This window comes from Mobula hypostoma, chromosome 5 (assembly GCF_963921235.1).
Source record: "Mobula hypostoma chromosome 5, sMobHyp1.1, whole genome shotgun sequence".
Taxonomy (NCBI): domain Eukaryota; kingdom Metazoa; phylum Chordata; class Chondrichthyes; order Myliobatiformes; family Myliobatidae; genus Mobula; species Mobula hypostoma.
Window position 1 is genome coordinate 112,600,986 of NC_086101.1, and position 18,906 is coordinate 112,619,891.

Here is an 18,906-nt window from a genome sequence, read left to right on the forward strand (position 1 = left end):
ATCTTGTGCTCCATTTTCCAACCTTTGTTCAATGATCCCTAATGTCTTGACCCAACAAATGTCCATCTATCTCTTTTTATTTATTGATTGATTGACTGATTGAAGTACAACACAGAATAGGCCCTTCTAGTCCTTCAAGCAGCGCATCCAGCAATCCCCCAATTTAATATCACAGGACAATTTACAATGACCAATTAACCTACCAACCAGTGTATCTTTACACTGTGGGAGGAAACCCATGCGGTCATGGGGAGAGCATACAAACTCCTTACAGGCAGTGTCAGGAATTGAACCTGGGTCGCTGGTACTGTACCACCCTTAGACTGGGAAGTTTCAATTAACCAACAGTCCTTGATTTTATTGCCATCAATTCTCCTCAACTATGTGCCACCGTTGGTTATTCAAATGGATTACTGATTTGCAGCTTAACTTTCTTTGCATTGCAGAAAGTCGAAGGACGCTGTACATTAGAAGTCTTCCAAGAGAAGTGTCTGCCAAGAACCTTAAAAAGCTATTTGAGAAAGTTGCTGGTGTTTGGATACAGGAGAATCAGAAAAGCACCAAGAGGTATTTAAAGATTAAAGTTTAGTTTTATTTGTTACATGTACATCAAGGCACCCAATTTGCTGTGCTTCCAGCACCAACAGAGGATACCCACAACCTACTAACCCAACCCGTAAATGGGAGGAAACCAAGGCATCTGGAAGAAACTAGTGTGGTCACAGGGATAACTTGTATACTCCTCTTAAGACAGGATTTCCCAATATTTATATGCCTTGAAGGGTTCGTGGACTCCAGGTTGGGAACCCCTACAATAAGACATCAAAGCAAGCTAGGCAATTCTGCCCATCAATCACTTCAGCCATTCCATAATGGCTGGTTTATTGTGTCTCTCAACCCCATTCTCTTGCCTTCTCTCTTCAACTTTCGACACCTTTAGTAATCAAGAACCTATCAATTTCTGCTTCAAATGTACCCAATGACTTGGTCTCTACAGCCGTCTGTGGAAATGAATTCCACAGGTTCACCACGCTCTGGTTAAAGTAATTCCTCATCTCTGATCTAAAGGGATGTCCTTGTGTTCTGGTCCTAGACTCCCCAACTGCAAGAAACATCCTCACCATGCCCACTCTATCTAAGCTATTTAATATTCAGTAGGTTTCAATGCGATTCCGTCTTATTCTTGTGAGGTCCAGCGAGTACAGGCCCAGCTCCATCAAACAGTGGCGGGAATTGAATGCTGATTGCTGACTGCTGCCATTGCAAAATGTTGCACTAACCACTACACTATCGTGCCGCCCCACAAGCTGTGTATTCAGTCCAAAAGCTGTTGTGATCCAGAATGCCCAGTATGGAATATGGTTTCTTTTAAGCTACTGCAAACCTGGTGTATATAATTTCTTCAGGTACTTTGTCAAAGTGCCAAAAAGCTGGGGAGGTGTGTACACTGGTATCTTTACTGGCACGACTGCCACAAACTGGGTAACATCGTCAAGTGGGGGGAGTCACAGTTTCCCCTTCCCAGCACTTCTGTGGGGCCTTAACTTCGGGTCTTGGCCCAAAATTTCAACTGTTTATTCCTCTCCATAGATGCTACCCAACCTGATGAGTTCCTCGAGCATTTTGTGAATGTTGCCCTTGTCTCCCAGTATCTGTGTTTAACATCCTTATAATTTTTCTCTTTAGTCTTTCAATCTTGTTGATATTTTTTCCTTAGATAGGTTTCAATAGGTACATTTAATATCAGAGAAATGTATACAATATATATCCTGAAATTCTTTTTCTCTGCAAACATCCACGAAAACAGAGGAGTGCCCAAAGAATGAATGACAGTTAATGTTAGAACCCCAAAGCCCCCCCAACTCCTCCCCCATGCATCAGTGGCAGCAAAACAATGACCCCCCCCACCATTAAAAAACATCAGCGCCCCCAACCAAGCACTCAAAGCATCAATAATGACACAGGCTTGCAGTACACCAAAGACTACTTGTTCACCCAGTATTCGACATACCACAGGCTCTCTCTCGCCCTAATAAGGGAGACAAGACAAAACGACTCATTGATTTATGGTGTTAAAAGTCTGTTGCGTCGCTTTTTCTGAGCTCTGTGCCCAAAGAACTCAGGTCTCTGGGCACACAGCCAGCAGCCAGCTCACTGCTTTCAATCTTCCGTGTACTTCCACAACACAGCAGGCGGTAGCACTGGCCTCAAATCAGTGTTTCCAGAGCCACAAAATTCTGGCACCCTGAAGGAGCGCTAGTCTTCCAGGCCGCGTCCTGGGCATATCGAAAAGCAGCTGGTTATGAGACCCTGAGAGCGGGTCCCATTTCCACAAAGAACCAAAGTCAGTGTGTAACTCTGGGTCAGGGTCTTCAAAAAAACCTTAAAAGGGAAATAAAGAGATATTAAAGATAGAAATAAAGCTGGTTCTGAAGATGCAAGCAAAGAAGTTGCCGTTAGGCGCCATTATCCTCCTAAGCTCCAAATAGGTGACCAAATTGAATTCACCAATGTCTTCTAAGCACCTTCCATTAAGGTGGTGATGCATTCGATCACAGCAGTTTCTATGGGGTCAAAGATGAAATTCAATGCAGACAAGTGTGAGGTTTTGCACTTCAGTAGGACCAACTAGGTTAGGTCTTACATAGTGAACAGTAGGGCTCTGAGGAGTGTTGTAGAACAAAAGGATCTGAGAATACAGGTGTATAATTTGTTAAATATGTTAAAATCAATGTACTGAGTACAGCAGATGGGATGTTATGTTGAAGTTGTGTAAGACATTGGTGAGGCCTAATTTGGGGTATTGTGTGCAGTATTGATCACCTACCGACAGGAAATATGTAAACAAGATTGAAAGAGTGCAGAGAAAATTTACAAGGATGTTGCAGGGTCTGGAGGACCTGAGTTATACAGAAAGATTGAATGGGTTAGAACTGTATTCTTTAGAATGGAGAAGGTTGAAAGGAGATTTGATAGAGGTATACAAAATTAAGAGGGTATAGATAGGGTAAATGCAAGCAGTCCTTTTCCACTGAGGGTGGGTGGGACTTAAACCAGAGGTTGTGGGTTAAGGGTGAAAGGTGAGAAGTTTAAAGGGAAACCTCTTCACTCAGAGGGTCATGAGGGTGTAGAATGAACCGCCAACACAAGTGGTGATACAAGCTTAATTTCAATGTTTAAGAGAAGTTTAGATAGGCACATAGATAGTAAGGATATCAAGGTCAATGGTTCTGGTATACATCGATTGGAGTAGGCAGTTTAAGTAGTCAGCATGGACTAGATGGCTGAAGGGCCTGTTTCTGTGCTGTACTTATCTCTGGGGTCAACCAAAAAGTGTATTGTCCTTTTTAAACGTATTTTTTTTACAATTGCAAGACCTTGCTGTACATTAAGAATTTAAAGTACTGCAGGACTACCCCATCAGCGAGTTGCTTGCTGGCAGAGAAAATGAAGGATCTGGACTTGCTGCAGGTCCTATGCTGCCAGCGTCAGTAAGGCAATGTTGGTTGGCAGGAGAGCTGTGTGGTCTCAGTCGTAGTGAGGGCTAGGCCTCAAGCTGTGGTGTTGCCTGTGTGCAGCTGCTCAGGAAAGAGGCGACAGAATTGGTGCACTCTATCGGAGCCGGTGTGGCGATGCGTCCAAGCTGGAGTTGTTGTCCCCCTAATGTTCACTCAGCAGAAGACAGGCTGTATTGTGTTCAACTGCAGACTGCTGCAACATTCATGGACTCAGGGTTTTGGACTATATGTGACTGTATTTTACTGTTATTTCATATGTGCTATATAGTTTGTGCTGTGTGTGAATGTTGGTACCAACTCCAACTTGGATGTCGCACCACAGCGCCTCCGGTTTTGCACACTGTCTCCGACACCTCTCTCCTGGGCGGCTGTAAACAGGCGACACCACGGCTTGAGGCCTAGTTTTTGTTACGACTGAGGTCATGCAGCTCCACCGCCATCTGCCAATAAATTATTGAGTAAGACTTGTGACATTCCACATTAACAATGTCCAACAAGGTCTTGCAATCACAAGAAAAGTGACTGGCTGTTAGACTGCACAATGACTCCTCCTCCACCTCACTGACAAGCCCAGCTCCTTTATTTTCTTCGACAACGAGCAACTCGCTGATGGGGCAGACCTGCTGTACTTTAAGTTCTTAATGTCCAGCAGGGTCTTGTGATCATAAAAGATACTTTTAAAAAGACAATAGTGCCTTTGGATGAAAAGGTAGAAGCTGTCTTTTGCACCTTGGACCCAGAGCAACACTGTTTCATTTGGCTGTATTCATGGGTATTGATGTATGATTGATCGACAGTTAACCTTGAGCTTGAATAACCTGAACATAAAATCCTAACTCCAATTTCATTTTTCTTTTGTTTTGGTCAGGTTTGCCTTAATTGCATTCAAAACAACAGAAGCAGCAGATGGTGCCCTAAGTAAAAGTGAAATTGAATGCAAGGGAAGTCTAATCCAATTGCAATCCGTGCATCAGAGGAGCAGAGGTACGCCTGTGATTAACTGTGCAGTTCATAGAATAACCCATTCAGCCCACCCTAACCAGAACTATCCCATTCCTACAGCCACCACCTTTTAATTTATTCTATTTGGGAGTGCATTCCATGAGCTTAAGTGTTACTGAAAAACACCTCATGAACTTTATTTAAACAGAAAACATAGAACAGTACAATATGGGAACTGGCCCTTCAGCCCACAATGTTGTGCCGAACCAGCTAAAAAGTAAATTTTTTTTAAACCCAAAATCTAATTCCTCCTACCTACACAATGTCCATATACCTCCATCTTCCTCATTCATGTGTCTATGTTAAATGCTTCTAATGGATTTGCCTCTACCACCATACCAGGCAGCACATTCCAGGCATCCACCACTCTCTGAGTGAAAAATCTTAATCCTCACATCCCCTTTGAACCTATTTCAAAGTGCAGCCTCCAGGATGCATAAACTATTGGAAATTTCTTCTTCAGAGAAAAAGAAGATTCTTATGGTGAAGAACTTCCCTCGTCCATTGAGTAAGACGTATCTGAAGTCTCTGTTTACTGATGCTGAGGATATCCGAGTCTCTGAAAAAAATGACCGCCAGGCACACGGGTAAGTAAATTTTAAGCACAATACTGACATACTTGTATATAAATAGCACTTCAGCAGAGTAAAACATCCCTACTGTCTTACAAGAGTATTATACCCTGAGCCATATGATATAATAACAGAAGGCTTGCCTCAAGCAGCATCTTTTTATTTAAAAAAAGGAGACTGGAGATTTAGAGAAGGAATTCCAGAACTTCTTATAACGAGGCAATTGAAGACATAGACTATAAGAGATAAAAGCAAAATTAGGCCATCCAGACCATAGAGTCTGCTCTCCAATTCAACCATGGCTGCAGGAGAATGGGGTTGAGAGAAAAAATAAATCAGCCATGATGGAATGGTAGAGCAGCCTAGGAGCAGTGAATGGCCTCATCTGCTCATATGTCTTATGATCTTGAAAGCACAAATAGGAGGAGGAGACTTCTAACTGGCTCAGATTTGGCTATTACCTTGTCTCTGTTTCTCTTACGACATTTAATGTTTAATTTACAGAATTGCTTATATAGAATACAAGACAGCCAAGCAAGCCAAGGCAGCCCTGAAACGGTTCAAGGAAAAGGGGGTTCAGGGGCAAGTGATTCAAATCGACTCTCTAGAGGTAAAAAAAGAGAAGCCAGAAAAGAGTCTCCTTCAAGGGACAGAGGAAGAGAAACAAGAAAGGAAAATCACTGAAGCAAAGAAGGAAGGAAGCCTAGAAAGGAGACTTTCTGGTAAGACGAAAGGGCAAGAAAATGCAGGGCAGATCTGCCGCATGTGTACAGTGGGGTTACTTGGCCTCATGCTTGCTCATTGAATGTGATTTAAGCTGTCTGAACGGCTTTGTGCTTACTAGCTATTGTAGAGCCACTACAATACCAGCCATAAGATCAGATTTCTATTCTCGCTGCTGTCTCTTAGGAGTTTGTACATTTCCTCCATGACACATGCATTTCTTCCGGGTGTTCTGGTTTCCTCCCAGAGGCGTATGAGTTAGGGTTAGTAAGTTGTGGACATACTATTTTGATAACTGGAAGCATGATGATACTTGTGGGCTGCCCTGCACAATCCTCGCTGATTTGATTTGATGTAAACGGTACATTTCTCTATACGTCTCAATGTACAAGTGATGAATAAAGCTAATCTTTATCTTTTCTTCAACTTTATTATTGCTGCCACTCACCCATCTACTCTGGCACCTGTGTTTAAATTGAACACCTTCCATTCTGTTCAATCCCCTTCTGTTTTGTCCTTTAGTGATGTTCTGCGATGATGCTCAGGCTCTGCAGATTGTCAGGTTGCCCATCTGATGTCCAGCACTGATGAGCAAAAATTTTCCTCCAAATTGGTTTTGCATGGATCCAAGATGTTGTCTTTGGACCTGCTTCAAACTCTGTTCCCTAGCCACCAATCCCCTTCACCACACCACAATGCCCGGTCCACCTGACTTAATGGCCACTGAAAACCTTTTCCGTGGCTTTGTTTACTTCAGAAGTTGGCCCACACAAAGTTCAAAGTGAATTTTATTATTAAAGTATATACATGTCACCATATACAATCTTGAGATTCATTTTCTTGTGGGCATACTCAATCTATAGAATAATAACCATAACAGAATCAATGAAAAACTGCCCAACTTGTGCGTTCAACCAGAATGCAGAAAACAACAAGCTGTGCAAATACAAAAAGAAAGAAATAATAAATAAATGAATGAATGAATAAATAAATAGGCAAAAAATATCGAGAACATGAGATGAATAGTCCTTGAAAGTGAGTCCATTGGTTGTGGGAACATTTCAGTGATCGGGTGAGTGAAGTTATCTCTTTGGTTCAAGAGCCTGATGGTTGAAGGGTAGTAACTGTTCCTGAACCTAAAGCTTCTGCATCTTCTTCCTGATGGCAGCAGTGAGAAGAGAGTATATCTATAGTGGGGGGGGGGGGGGGGGCGGTCCCTGATGACGGATGCTGCTTTCCTGTGGCAGTGTTTCGTGTCAGTGTGCTCAGTGGTGGAGAGGGCTTTACAAACCTCACATCTCCCACTCTGGTCCCTGTATCCTGACTCACATAAGTCCCTTCATGCTCACTGATTTGTATTGCATCACCATCATTTGAGAATTCTTGACCTTGTTTTAAATTTCTTCTCTGGCCTCCTTATCTCTTTTAGCTGCACACTCCTCCATGTCACTGGGATGGAATGTTACCTTGCCATCCATCTGCATACCATTTAGTGGTAGTAGGAAGGTGAAACTTCTGGTTGACATGAACGTACATTTAGGGAGAACAGAACAGAGTTATGCAGACAGTCTTTAGGTGACAAGTGGAACATATACTGGTCAGGCCTGGTGGTCTACTTCTATGATGGGACTTGCAGAGGACTCCACCAAAATCCTACTGGAGGGTGTCCTTCTAACTAATCTCAGTGACACAAAAGAAAGATCGTGTGCCTCCTGAATTAAGGACATGAATTCAACACCATGGCCTTCTTGAGTAAGGAGGCAGGATGTTGTTTTGAAGTTGTACATTATAAGATGTGGGTGAGGCCAAATTTGGAATTCTGGTCACCTGCCTACAGGAAAGATCTCTGCTGGCAATACTGGACTTTACTGACCTCTTTCTGTTAACACATCCTCCAAATACCCCCTCTGTTATTCACTGGCCCTTACCATCAGCCCTTAGACAGTGCCATTTCTTGAGGCCCATTACCCTTTTAAAGACCCTCCCTCTTTTCTCTGCCAATATCAGCACATCTCTGAAACTTATTTAACTTTACCCGTTTCTGATGAAAGGAGATCGACTTGAACAGTTTACAATGTTTCTCTCTCTATAGATCCCGCTCGACCTGATGAGTGTTTTTTTATCCCCACTGAACTTATTTCAGATTTTCAGCATCTGTGGTATTATATGTTTGGGAGCAAGTAGGGGAGCTTATTAGCCATGGTAAAACATCTCAACATATTGCTGATTAACTTGAAGAGGGAATTTGATATAGTGTTCTTAATAGAGTCAGATAGTGCTACAGCACAGAAGCAGGCCCTTTGGCCCATCTATTCCATGCTGAAGTGTTATTCTGTCTAGTCCTATCAACCTGCTCCTGGACCATAGCCCTTCGTACCTGTCCCATCCATATACTTATCCAAACTTCTCTTAAATGTTGCAATCAAATCTGCATCCACCACTTTCACTTGCAGCTCATTCCACACTTGCATCAACCTCTGAATAAAGAGGGTTCCCCCTCAGGCTCCCCTTAAATATTTCACCTTTCATCCTTAAAATGGGTTCCCAACCTTTTTTATGCCATGAACCCTTAACATAAACTGAGGGGTCTGTGGACCCCAAGTTTGGAACCCCTGATCCATGGTCTCTCTAGTTTTAGACTCACCTAACCTCAGAACAAAAAAGCCTGCTTGCATTTACCTCTCTATCTAGACCCCTCATAGTTTTGTATACCTCTATCAAATAGACTAGCTGCATCACCATCTGGTATGGGGTGGGGGTGGGGGTGTGGCGGGCTACTGCACAGGATTGAAGTTAGCTGTAAAATTACAGTTGTAAAATTGTCAGCTACATCGTGGGCACTAGCCTCCGTAGAACCCAGGTTATCTTCAAGGAGCAATGCCTCAGAAAGGTGGTGTCCATCGTTAAGGACTCACATCACCCAGGTTTTACCTTGTCTCGCTGTTACCATCTGGAAAGAGGTACAGAAGCTGGAAGGCACACACTCAATGATTCACAAACAGCTTCTTCCCCTCTGCCATCTAATTTCTGAATGGACATTGAACCCCTTGAACACTACCTCACAGTTTTTAATTCTTAGCATCACTTATTAAATTTAACTATTTAATATATATACTTTCTATAACTCACAGTTATTGCATTGATTTGCTGCTGCAAAGTTTACAAATTTGATGACATATGCCGGTGATATTAAAACTGATTCTGATTCAAATCTCCCCTCATTCATCTATGCTCCAGGGAGTAAAGTCCTACCTAACCTATACAACCTTACCCTATAACTCAGGACCTCAAGTCCCAGCAACATCCTTGTAAAATTTCTCTATACTTATCTCCCCTGTAGGCAGGTGACCAGAACTGCACACAATCAGGCTGCACCTATGAGAAGAGAAACAGTTAAAATTTATGTTTGAAGACCCTTCATCTAAACTGAGAGGGAGACTAAAGGAGCTTGCTAAACTGAGGGGGAAGGTAGAGGAGGAAGGGTAGAGTTAGACCTTCATTGCTATGAGGATATGTAATAAACGGGGACACCTGATTAAGAAGTGAATGGGAAGAGGGTGAGAACATTGACAAGAGAAGGTAGGAAAACAAAATATAGAGCAGGAGGAATGTCCACCGGGTCAAGTTGGACACTTCCTAAAGAGGAAAAGAAGAAAAGTAAGGAGAAAATTAACAAGTTGAGCTAATATCACAGATGGGTACAGAAACACCAAAACCCCTAAACAAAAGAGGCTACAGAAAGTGATGTGCCACCTAGAGCAAGAATACAGTCAATGGCCACTTTATTACGTACTTCCTGTACCTAATAAAGTGGCCACTGAGTGTATGTTTGTGGTCTTCTGTTGCTGTAGCCCATCCACTTCAAAGTTCGACGTGTTGTGCATTCAGAGATGCTCTTCTGTACACCACTGTTTTAACATGTGGTTATTTGAATTATTGTCACCTTCCTGTCAGCTTGAACCAGTCTGGCCATTCTCCTCTGAACTCTGTCATTAACAAAACATTTTTGCCTGCAGAACTGCCACTCACTGGATGCTTTTGTGTTTTTTGCACCATTCTCTATAAATTCCAGAGATTGTTGTATTTGAAAATCCCAGAAGATCAGCAGTTTCTGATATACTCAAACCACCCCTTCTAGCACCAACAATCACTTCACAGTCACATTTCTTACCCATTCTGATGTTTGGTCTGAGCAACAACTGAACCTCATGACCATGTCTGCGTGCTTTTATGTATTGAATTGCTCCCACATGATTAGCCAATTAGATATTTGCATTAACGAGCTGCTGCATCTAATAAAGAGGACCTTGAGTGTATACCACAAACGTACTGACAATCTGCTGGCAAAGGATGATACTGTTTTTGGACATGGTATTGGTGCATTAGTTCATTCGGGTCATTCAACATCATAAGGTTCAGTCAGGGTAGAATGAACAACATACTCTGTGCACTGTGTTGAATTATCACAAACAAATCTCTTCCACCAAACCTCATTGCTGTATCTAGTCTCCTCCATTCCCCACTTAATGGGCTGACTAGCCTCCTTGCATTCTATAACCATTCAGCAATTCAGATCAAGTCAAGTCAAGTTTATTGTCATTTAACTATATACACGTATACCACCAAACAAGACAATGCTTCTCGAGACCAGGGTGTAAAGCACTGTAGTACACATAACACACTATAACTTGGGAATGTAAGGATTAATTCTGCAAATGAATTATGCATGGGTAAACAAAGTATAGTGCATAAATTAAATATTGTAGGATACAGTACAAATTATCCGTTAACACTTCAATTGCAATGCAGCAGGGAGTTCAGAAGCCTAATGACCTGAGGAAAGATGCTGTTTCTCATCCTGGCCATTTTTGTCTTTTTGCATCGGAGTCTCCTGTGTGATGGTAGAATGTCAAAGAGGGTGCTGGATGGATAGGTGGGATCTTTGATAACGCTACGGGCCCTACATAAGCAGCACACCTGATAAATGTCCCCAATAGGTGGTAGAGGATTATCCTCTTGGGCATTCTCACAGTCCTTTGTGGGGACTTGCGGTCTGATGCTCGGCTGCTCCCATACCAGATGGAGATGCAGCTTACCAGGACTCTCTTGTAAAAGTCAGTTAAGATGGTGGGGGGGAGCGGGGGGAGAGGCCTTGTTTGCCTCAATCTCTTCAGGAAGTTGCTGTGCCTTTTTGTTCTGGGAGGTGATATTGAGAGACCAGGTGAGCTCATCCATGATGTGAACTCCCAGGAACCTGGTGCGCTTAATACTCTCTACAGAGGAGCCATGTATGCACGGGGTGGGGGGGTGTGGGGAATGGCTCGTCTGCACCCTCCTAAGCTCCACAATCATTTCCTTAGTCTTCTCCACTTTCAGACTGGGGTTATCCACCATTCCACCAGCTGCTCCACTTCCAAATGCAGCCTGTAGCTGGCCGCCCTTTGTGGCTCGGGTCCCTGGAAGAGGTGGGTTAACTTATGAGCAAAAAGTTGGACATTACTCAGTTAGCTAACACTACTTTCCCCCCTTACATTAGTCATAGTCATACTTTATTGATCCCGAGGAAAATTGGGTTTCATTACAGTTGTACCAACCAAGAATAGAGTATAGATATAGCAATATAAAACCATAAATAATTAAATAATAATATGTAAATTATGCCAGGAAATAAGTCCAAGACCAGCCTATTGACTCAGGGTGTCTGACCCTCCAAGGGAGGAGTTGTAAAGTTTGATGGCCACAGGCAGGAATGACTTCCTGTGACACTCAGTGTTGCATCTTGGTGGAATGAGTCTCTGGCTGAATGTACTCCTGTGCCCAACCAGTACATTATGTAGTGGATGGGAGACATTGTTCAAGATGGCATGCAACTTGGACAGCATCCTCTTTTCAGATACCAACGTCAGAGAGTCCAGTTCCATCCCCACAACATCACTGGCCTTACGAATGAGTTTGTTGATTCTGTTGGTGTCTGCTACCCTAAAAATCCAAAAAATCATAATGCTGCTCTGCACTGTAGGTGAGGCACGTGTACCTGAGCTTTATTAAGAACCTGCATTTACCACCTCGTCTGGCAGCTCATTCCATACTCCCACCACTCTCTGTGTGAAGAAGCCCCCCCCCATGTTCCCTTTAAACTTTTCCCCCCTCACCCTTAACCCATGTCCTCTGGTTTTTTTCTCCCCTTGCCTCAGTGGAAAAAGCCTGCTTGCATTCACTCTATCTATACCCATCATAATTTTATATGCTTCTATCAAATCTCCCCTCATTCTTCTACGCTCCAGGGAATAAAGTCCCAACCTATTCAACCTTTCTCTCTAACTGAGTTTCTCAAGTCCCGGCAACATCCTTGTAAACTTTCTCTGCACTCTTTCAACCTTATTTATATCCTTCCTGTAATTTGGTGACCAAAACTGAACACAATACTCCAGATTCGGCCTCACCAATGCCTTATACAACCTCATCATAACATTCCAGCTCTTATACTCAATGCTTCGATTAATAAAGGCCAATGTGCCAAAAGCTCTCTTTACGACCCTATCTACCTGTGACGACACTTTTAGGGAATTTTGTATCTGTATTCCCAGATCCCTCTGTTCCACTGCACTTCTCAGTGCCTTACCATTAACCCTGTATGTTCTACGTTGGTTTGTCCTTCCAACGTGCAATACCTCACACTTGTCAGTATTAAACTCCATCTGCCATTTTTCAGCCCATTTTTCCAGCTGGTCCAAGTCCTTCTGCAGGCTCTGAAAACCTTCCTCACTGTCTACTACACCTCCAGTCTTTGTATCATCAGCAAACTTGCTGATCCAATTTACCACATTATCATCCAGATCATTGATCTAGATGACAAATAACAATGGACCCAGCACTGATCCCTGTGGCACACCACTAGTCACAGGCCTCCACTCAGAGAAGCAATTCTCTACCACCACTCTCTGGCTTCTTCCATCGAGCCAATGTCTAATCCAATTTACCACCTCTCCATGTATACCTAGCGACTGAATTTTCCTAACTAACCTCCCATGCGGGACCTTGTCAAAGGCCTTACTGAAGTCCATGTAGACAATATCCACTGCCTTCCCTTCATCCACTTTCCTGGTAACCTCCTCGAAAAACTCCCAACAGATTGGTCAAACATGACCTACCACGCACAAAGCCATGTTGACTCTCCCTAATAAGCCCCTGTCTATCCAAATGCTTGTAGATTCTGTCTCTTAGTACTCCCTCCAATAACTTACCTACTACTGACGTTAAACTCACCGGCCTATAATTTCCCGGATTACTTTCCGATCCTTTTTTAAACAACAGAACAACATGAGCCACTCTCCAATCCTCCAGCACTTCACCCGTAGACAGCGACATTTTAAATATTTCTGCCAGGGCCCCCGCAATTTCAACACTAGTCTCCTTCAAGGTCCGAGGGAACACTCTGTCAGGTCCCGGGGATTTATCCACTTTAATTTTCCTCAAGACAGCAAGCACCTCCTCCTTTTCAATCTGTACAGTTTCCATGGTCTCACTACTTGATTCCCTCAATTCCATAGATTTCATGCCAGCTTCCTTAGTAAATACAGACGCAAAAAACCTATTTAAGATCTTCCCCATTTCCTTTGGTTCCACACAAAGCCGACCACTCTGATCTTCAAGAGGACCAATTTTATCCCTTACAATCCTTTTGCTCTTAATATACTTGTAAAAGCTCTTTGGATTATCCTTCACTTTGACTGCCAAGGCAACCTCATGTCTTCTTTTAGCCCTCCTGATTTCTTTCTTAAGTATTTTCTTGCACTTCTTATACTCCTCAAGCACCTGATTTACCCCCTGTTTCCTATACATTTCATACAACTCCCTCTTCTTCTTTATCAGAGTTGCAATATCCCTTGAGAACCAAGGTTCCTTATTCCTATTCAATTTGCCTTTAATCCTGACAGGAGCATACAAACTCTGCACTCTCAAAATTTCCCCTTTGAAGGCTTCCCACCTACCAATCACATCTTTGCCAGAGAACAACCTGCCCCAATCCATGCTTTTTAGATCCTTTCTCATTTCTTCAAATTTGGCCGCCTTCCAGTTCAGAACCTCAACCCTAGGACCAGATCTATCCTTGTCCATGATCAAATTGAAACTAATGGTATTATGATCACTGGAACCAAAGTGCTCCCCTACACAGACTTCTGTCACTTGCCCTAATTCGTTTCCTAACAGGAGATCCAATATTGCATCCCCTCTAGTTGGTCCCTCTATATATTGATTTAGAAAACTTTCCTGAACACATTTTACAAGCTCTAAACCATCTAGACCCCTAACAGTATGGGAGTCCCAATCAATGTATGGAAAATTAAAATCCCCTACCACCACAACTTTATGTTTCCTGCAGTTGCCTGCTATCTCTCTGCAGATTTGCTCTTCCAAGTCTCGTTGACTATTGGGTGGTCTGTAATACAATCCCACTAATGTGGCCATACCTTTCCTGTTTCTCAGCTCCACCCATAAGGACTCAGTAGACAAGCCCTCTAATCTGTCCTACCTGAGCACTGCTGTAATATTTTCCCTAACAAGCAATGCTACTCCCCCACCTTTCATTCCTCTGCCTCGATCACATCTGAAACATCAGACCCCTTGAATATTAAGCTGCCAGTCCTGCCCCTCCTGTAGCCAAGTTTCACTAATTGCTACAACATCATAATTCCACGTCAATCCACGCCCTCAACTCATCCGCCTTCCCCGCAATACTCCTAGCATTGAAATATATACGCCTCAGAAGATTTTTTACCACCACTCACAACCTTTCTCTCAGCGGATTTGCTTAAACTTTCAACATCATTTATTTTCAGCAGTTTAATTGAATTCATTACTGACTTTTCTTTTTCTCTTATTTCAGCTCCCTGTGACTCCCTGTTTGTGCAAAACTTGTCATCAAAAGCGACACTGGACGATTTGAGGTCAACCTTCAAAGGTTCCACAGGTGCCAAGATACAGTCTTCAAAAAAGCAGTGAGTACTGCTGGCTTAATCTATTGTCCTGGCCTTGAGTACTTTGCCCTGCCCCATCCCAAACTCTAGCCAGTACTGTGGAGGGGCTGCACCTTAGGGTGGTTCGCGTAGCACTTTACAGCGCCAGCCATCACTATAGGGGTTCAGTTGCTGCCACTGTCTGTAAGGAGTTACATTCTTCCCATGACTGCATGGGTTTCTTCCGGGTTCTCCAGTTTCCTTCCGTATTCCAAAGGTATGGGGTTAGGGTTAGTCAGTTGTGGTCATGCTATGTTGGTGTCAGAGGTGTGGCGACATTTGGAGCCTGTCTCCAGCACAATTCTCGGACTGTTGGTCATTCATGCAAACAACACATTTCACTGTATGTTTTGAAGTATATGTGACAAATAAAATTTTATCTTAATAAAATCTTTAGAATCTCTATCCCAGCTGTCACCTTACAGATAAGATACTAAACCTGTGTAGAACACAGAACAGTATAGGCCCTTCAGCCCATGATGTTATGCCAACCTTGTAATCTACTCCAAAATCAATACAAACCTTCCCAACTACATAACCCCCCCCCCCCCCGTCTTTCTTCCCGGACCTCCTGTCCCATGATCCTCTCGTATCCCCTTTTGCCTATCACCTGTCCAGCTCTCGGCTCTATCCCTCCCCCTCCTGTCTTCTCCTATCATTTTGCATCTCCCCCTCCCCCTCCAGCTTTCAAATCCCTTACTCACTCTTCCTTCAGTTAGTCCTGACGAAGGGTCTCGGCCTGAAACGTCGACTGCGCCTCTTCCTATAGATGCTGCCTGGCCTGCTGCGTTCACCAGCAACTTTGATGTGTGTTGCAACTACATAACCCTCCAGTTTTCTTTCATCCATGTGCCTGAGTCTCTGAAATGTAACTAACGTACCTGTCTTTGTCACAACCCCTAGCACTGTCTGTGTAAATAAAAAAAACTTATCTCTGACATCCCCCTGTAGCTTCCTCCAATCACGTTCTGGGGTATGGAGAGAAGGCAGGTACAGGGTTCTGAGTTGGATGATCAGCCATGATCATACTGAATGGCGGTGCAGGCTCGAAGGGCCGAATGGCCTACTCCTGCACCTATTTTCTTTGTTTCTATGTTTTCTATGTTCCCATGCCTGGGCTGTCTAAAACCATGAGCCGCAGTCAAAATAATTATTCAGTAAGTAGTGTTCATGGGTTCAATGTCCATTCAGAAATCGGATGGCTGAGGGGAAGAAGTTGTTCCTGAATCGTTGAGTGTGTGCCTTCAGGCTCCTATACCTCCTCCCTGATGGTAGCCATACGAACAAGGCATATCCTGAGTAATGGGTGTCCTTAATGATGGACATGGCCTTTCTGAGGCACCACCCCTTGAAGATGTCGTGGATACTACAGAGGCTAGCGTCTATGATGTAGCTGACTAATTTTACAACTCTCTACAGCCTACTTCGATCCTGTGCAGTACCCCTCCCCCCATACCAGATTAAATCGCCTCAAACTCCTAATGAAATATAGTCGCTGTCTTGCCTTCTTTATAGCTGCATCGATATGTTGGGCCCAGGATAGTTTCTCAGAGATACTGACACCCAGGGACTTGAAGTTTCTCACCCTTTCCATTTCTGATCCCTCTATGAGGACTGCTGTGTATTCCCTCGTCTTACCCTTTCTGAAGTCCACAATCATTTCTTTGGTCTTATTGATGTTGCGTATAAGGGATCGAATGGCCTCATGCTGTTTTCTTCTGTCCTGATTATTGATCATTAGTACATGGCCTAACCATTTCCTCTGTCAATTGATAATGGATTTGAATACCGTAACTTATTTTTGTTTCCTCTCTGATACCATTCCAGGTATTAGCTGAATAATGGCCCAAGACAGAAGGAAGTGAAAAGTCAAGATTGTAACCAATGTTTCAATTATATGTCTGTGCTCCCAACTGTGAGACTTTTTGGGTCTTGCTGCTTGTCAGCTGGAACCCTGTTTTCAATTGAGATCTACAATGAAGACTCCCCTGAATCTGAGGTCATCTTATTTCAACCTCACATTTTTATGGTTGTGTGGCATGCCCGACCGATTGTGTCCTTACCTGTTATTTCTCCAGTTACCCACAGCCTTTTCTCAATTTACAGAAGGATGTGTTCCTGGAAAAATGCTTTAAGCAAAACTTTGTAAATTAAGGCAGCAAAATGTATAACAGGCATTTTGCTCCAGTGGATTCTAACATACAGAGAGCAGCGCATTGCTAAAAGACCAAAGAGTCGTGGTGTACAGTGAGAATTCGTAAATCAAGGAATCACTGTATTGCAATCTCTATAGAGCAGCAGGGCTGCATTGGTTGGGAATCCTGAGGGAATCTGCCCCAGATGATGAGAGTTGTGGCACTGGGTGTAATGATTGCTGGCTCGTGCAGATCCCATGAACAATACTTACATTGACAATTTGCAAACCAGAAATGATTATCAAGATCAAAGATGGATTTCCTGAGGGGAAAACCCATTTTCTCGGTGTTGTTTTCATCCAATCTCACTGGCAAGATGGGTTAGTAAACCTAATATTACAGTCCACATACAGGAGATGATAGCATCACAGACCAAGAAGGATGTATTCCTGATTCCCTCCTTATGAGGTAAAATGTGAGCCATGGATCCCCCTCTTGGTTGATATCTGGTCAAGATTAACTTACTTAAGCCTATTGTCCCGACTGGGGCATAGGCCATTGACAGCAGTTCGCCACAGAGTCTTCTGTCCTAAGCCAGTCTTCCAAGTTGTCCCCAGCTTTGAAGATCCTTCCTGTCCCAGGGATGAGGTCTTTGGAGGTTCTGTTGGGTTTTTATGGGATGGAGTCATGAGCCCCATGCTCAGCCCTCTCCCTCTCACAACCGAGCTTGGGACCTTCCATAGTGGAGTTGGTCAAGATTAAACATGACTTTTAATATTGTTTAGGATCAATGATGGATGGGCTAATAGGTGACTGGCTGGTTAAACCCTTACTTTATTTTCTGTGGTTTTATTTTCTCTGAAGTATTTGTTTCTCCCCAAGAACCTTTGCCTTTTCCCACCTGTGTTCAAAGCTCAGTTCACTTAACTTTGATGTATTGGACCACACCTTAACATCAGTCACTTTCATCCATCGACCTGTATTTAATACGCTCTTTTCAGGATCACTGCCTGACCCTGGGGTGGTGTGTGTAGAATTTGCACGTCATTCATAAGATCAAGTGAGTTTCTCCAGTTTCTACACACATCTCAAAGACGTGCAGGTTGGTTGGTTAATTGGCTACTGTGTAGTGTTGGTGAGTAGTAAAACTGATGGGGACAATAAGCTACAGGGCAAAATTTATGTGTGTGTGTGTGGGGGGGGGTGGAATTAGTATTGCTTTGTGAGCTGGCAGAGACTGATGGACTGAATGTCAAGAGCAAATATGAATATGAAAGAAATACAAATTAAGCCATTTCTTAAAGGCAGATAGTTTTTAAAAAGAAAATGTAAATTTATTTTATCTTTGACTTGACATTGTCTCAGTTTTTGAACTAGGTCAACATATAATTACGGTTATAGATGGAAAACTGATTAGATACTGGTTTCATTAAAAATAAGTTGATGTGTATTGTCTTTTTTACTTTTATTTCATAAAGATCACCAAATAAGGAACCAACAATTAAAACAATGTCAGGCAGCATCTATGGAAATGAATGAACAGTTGACGTTTCAGGCCGAGACCCTTCATCAGGACTGGGAAGGAAGGGGGAAGACACCAGAATGAAAAGGCCTGAAACCAGTCCCGACGAAGGATCTCGACCTGAAACGTCGACTGTTTCCATAGATGCTGCCTGACCTTCTGTGTTCCTCCAGCATTTTGTGTGTGTTGCTTGGGATTAGTTTATAGTATTGTGTAGTTCAAAAATGGTTTCATAGTAACTTATTTCATTAATCGAGCAGGTAGGGCCCGTCAGCCTTGGATGGCGGCCTGCCTAGGAGAAGGAAAACTCTGATTTTAAACCTCCGCTGCCTTGTGGCCATACCAACACATGGGAAAGGCTCGGAAGTAGACCCTGAGGAAGAAATCCGGAGCCAGTGTCCCTAAAGCAGTTTGATG

The 18,906-nt window shown here is 43.2% G+C and overlaps 1 protein-coding gene across 1 annotated transcript in view; it reads left to right on the plus strand.

Annotated features, from left to right (window-relative positions):
* The window catches only part of LOC134346922 (uncharacterized), a 142,230-nt gene extending 123,805 nt beyond the window's left edge, over positions 1-18,425 (plus strand). The window contains exons 25-30 of the mRNA XM_063048780.1: positions 447-567; positions 4,387-4,502; positions 4,984-5,107; positions 5,597-5,814; positions 14,703-14,814; positions 16,660-18,425. Coding sequence (XP_062904850.1) covers positions 447-567; positions 4,387-4,502; positions 4,984-5,107; positions 5,597-5,814; positions 14,703-14,814; positions 16,660-16,666 — 698 coding nt within the window. The 3' untranslated portion in view covers positions 16,667-18,425. The remainder of the gene's footprint in view (positions 1-446; positions 568-4,386; positions 4,503-4,983; positions 5,108-5,596; positions 5,815-14,702; positions 14,815-16,659) is intronic.
* Positions 18,426-18,906: the final 481 nt, after the last annotated feature.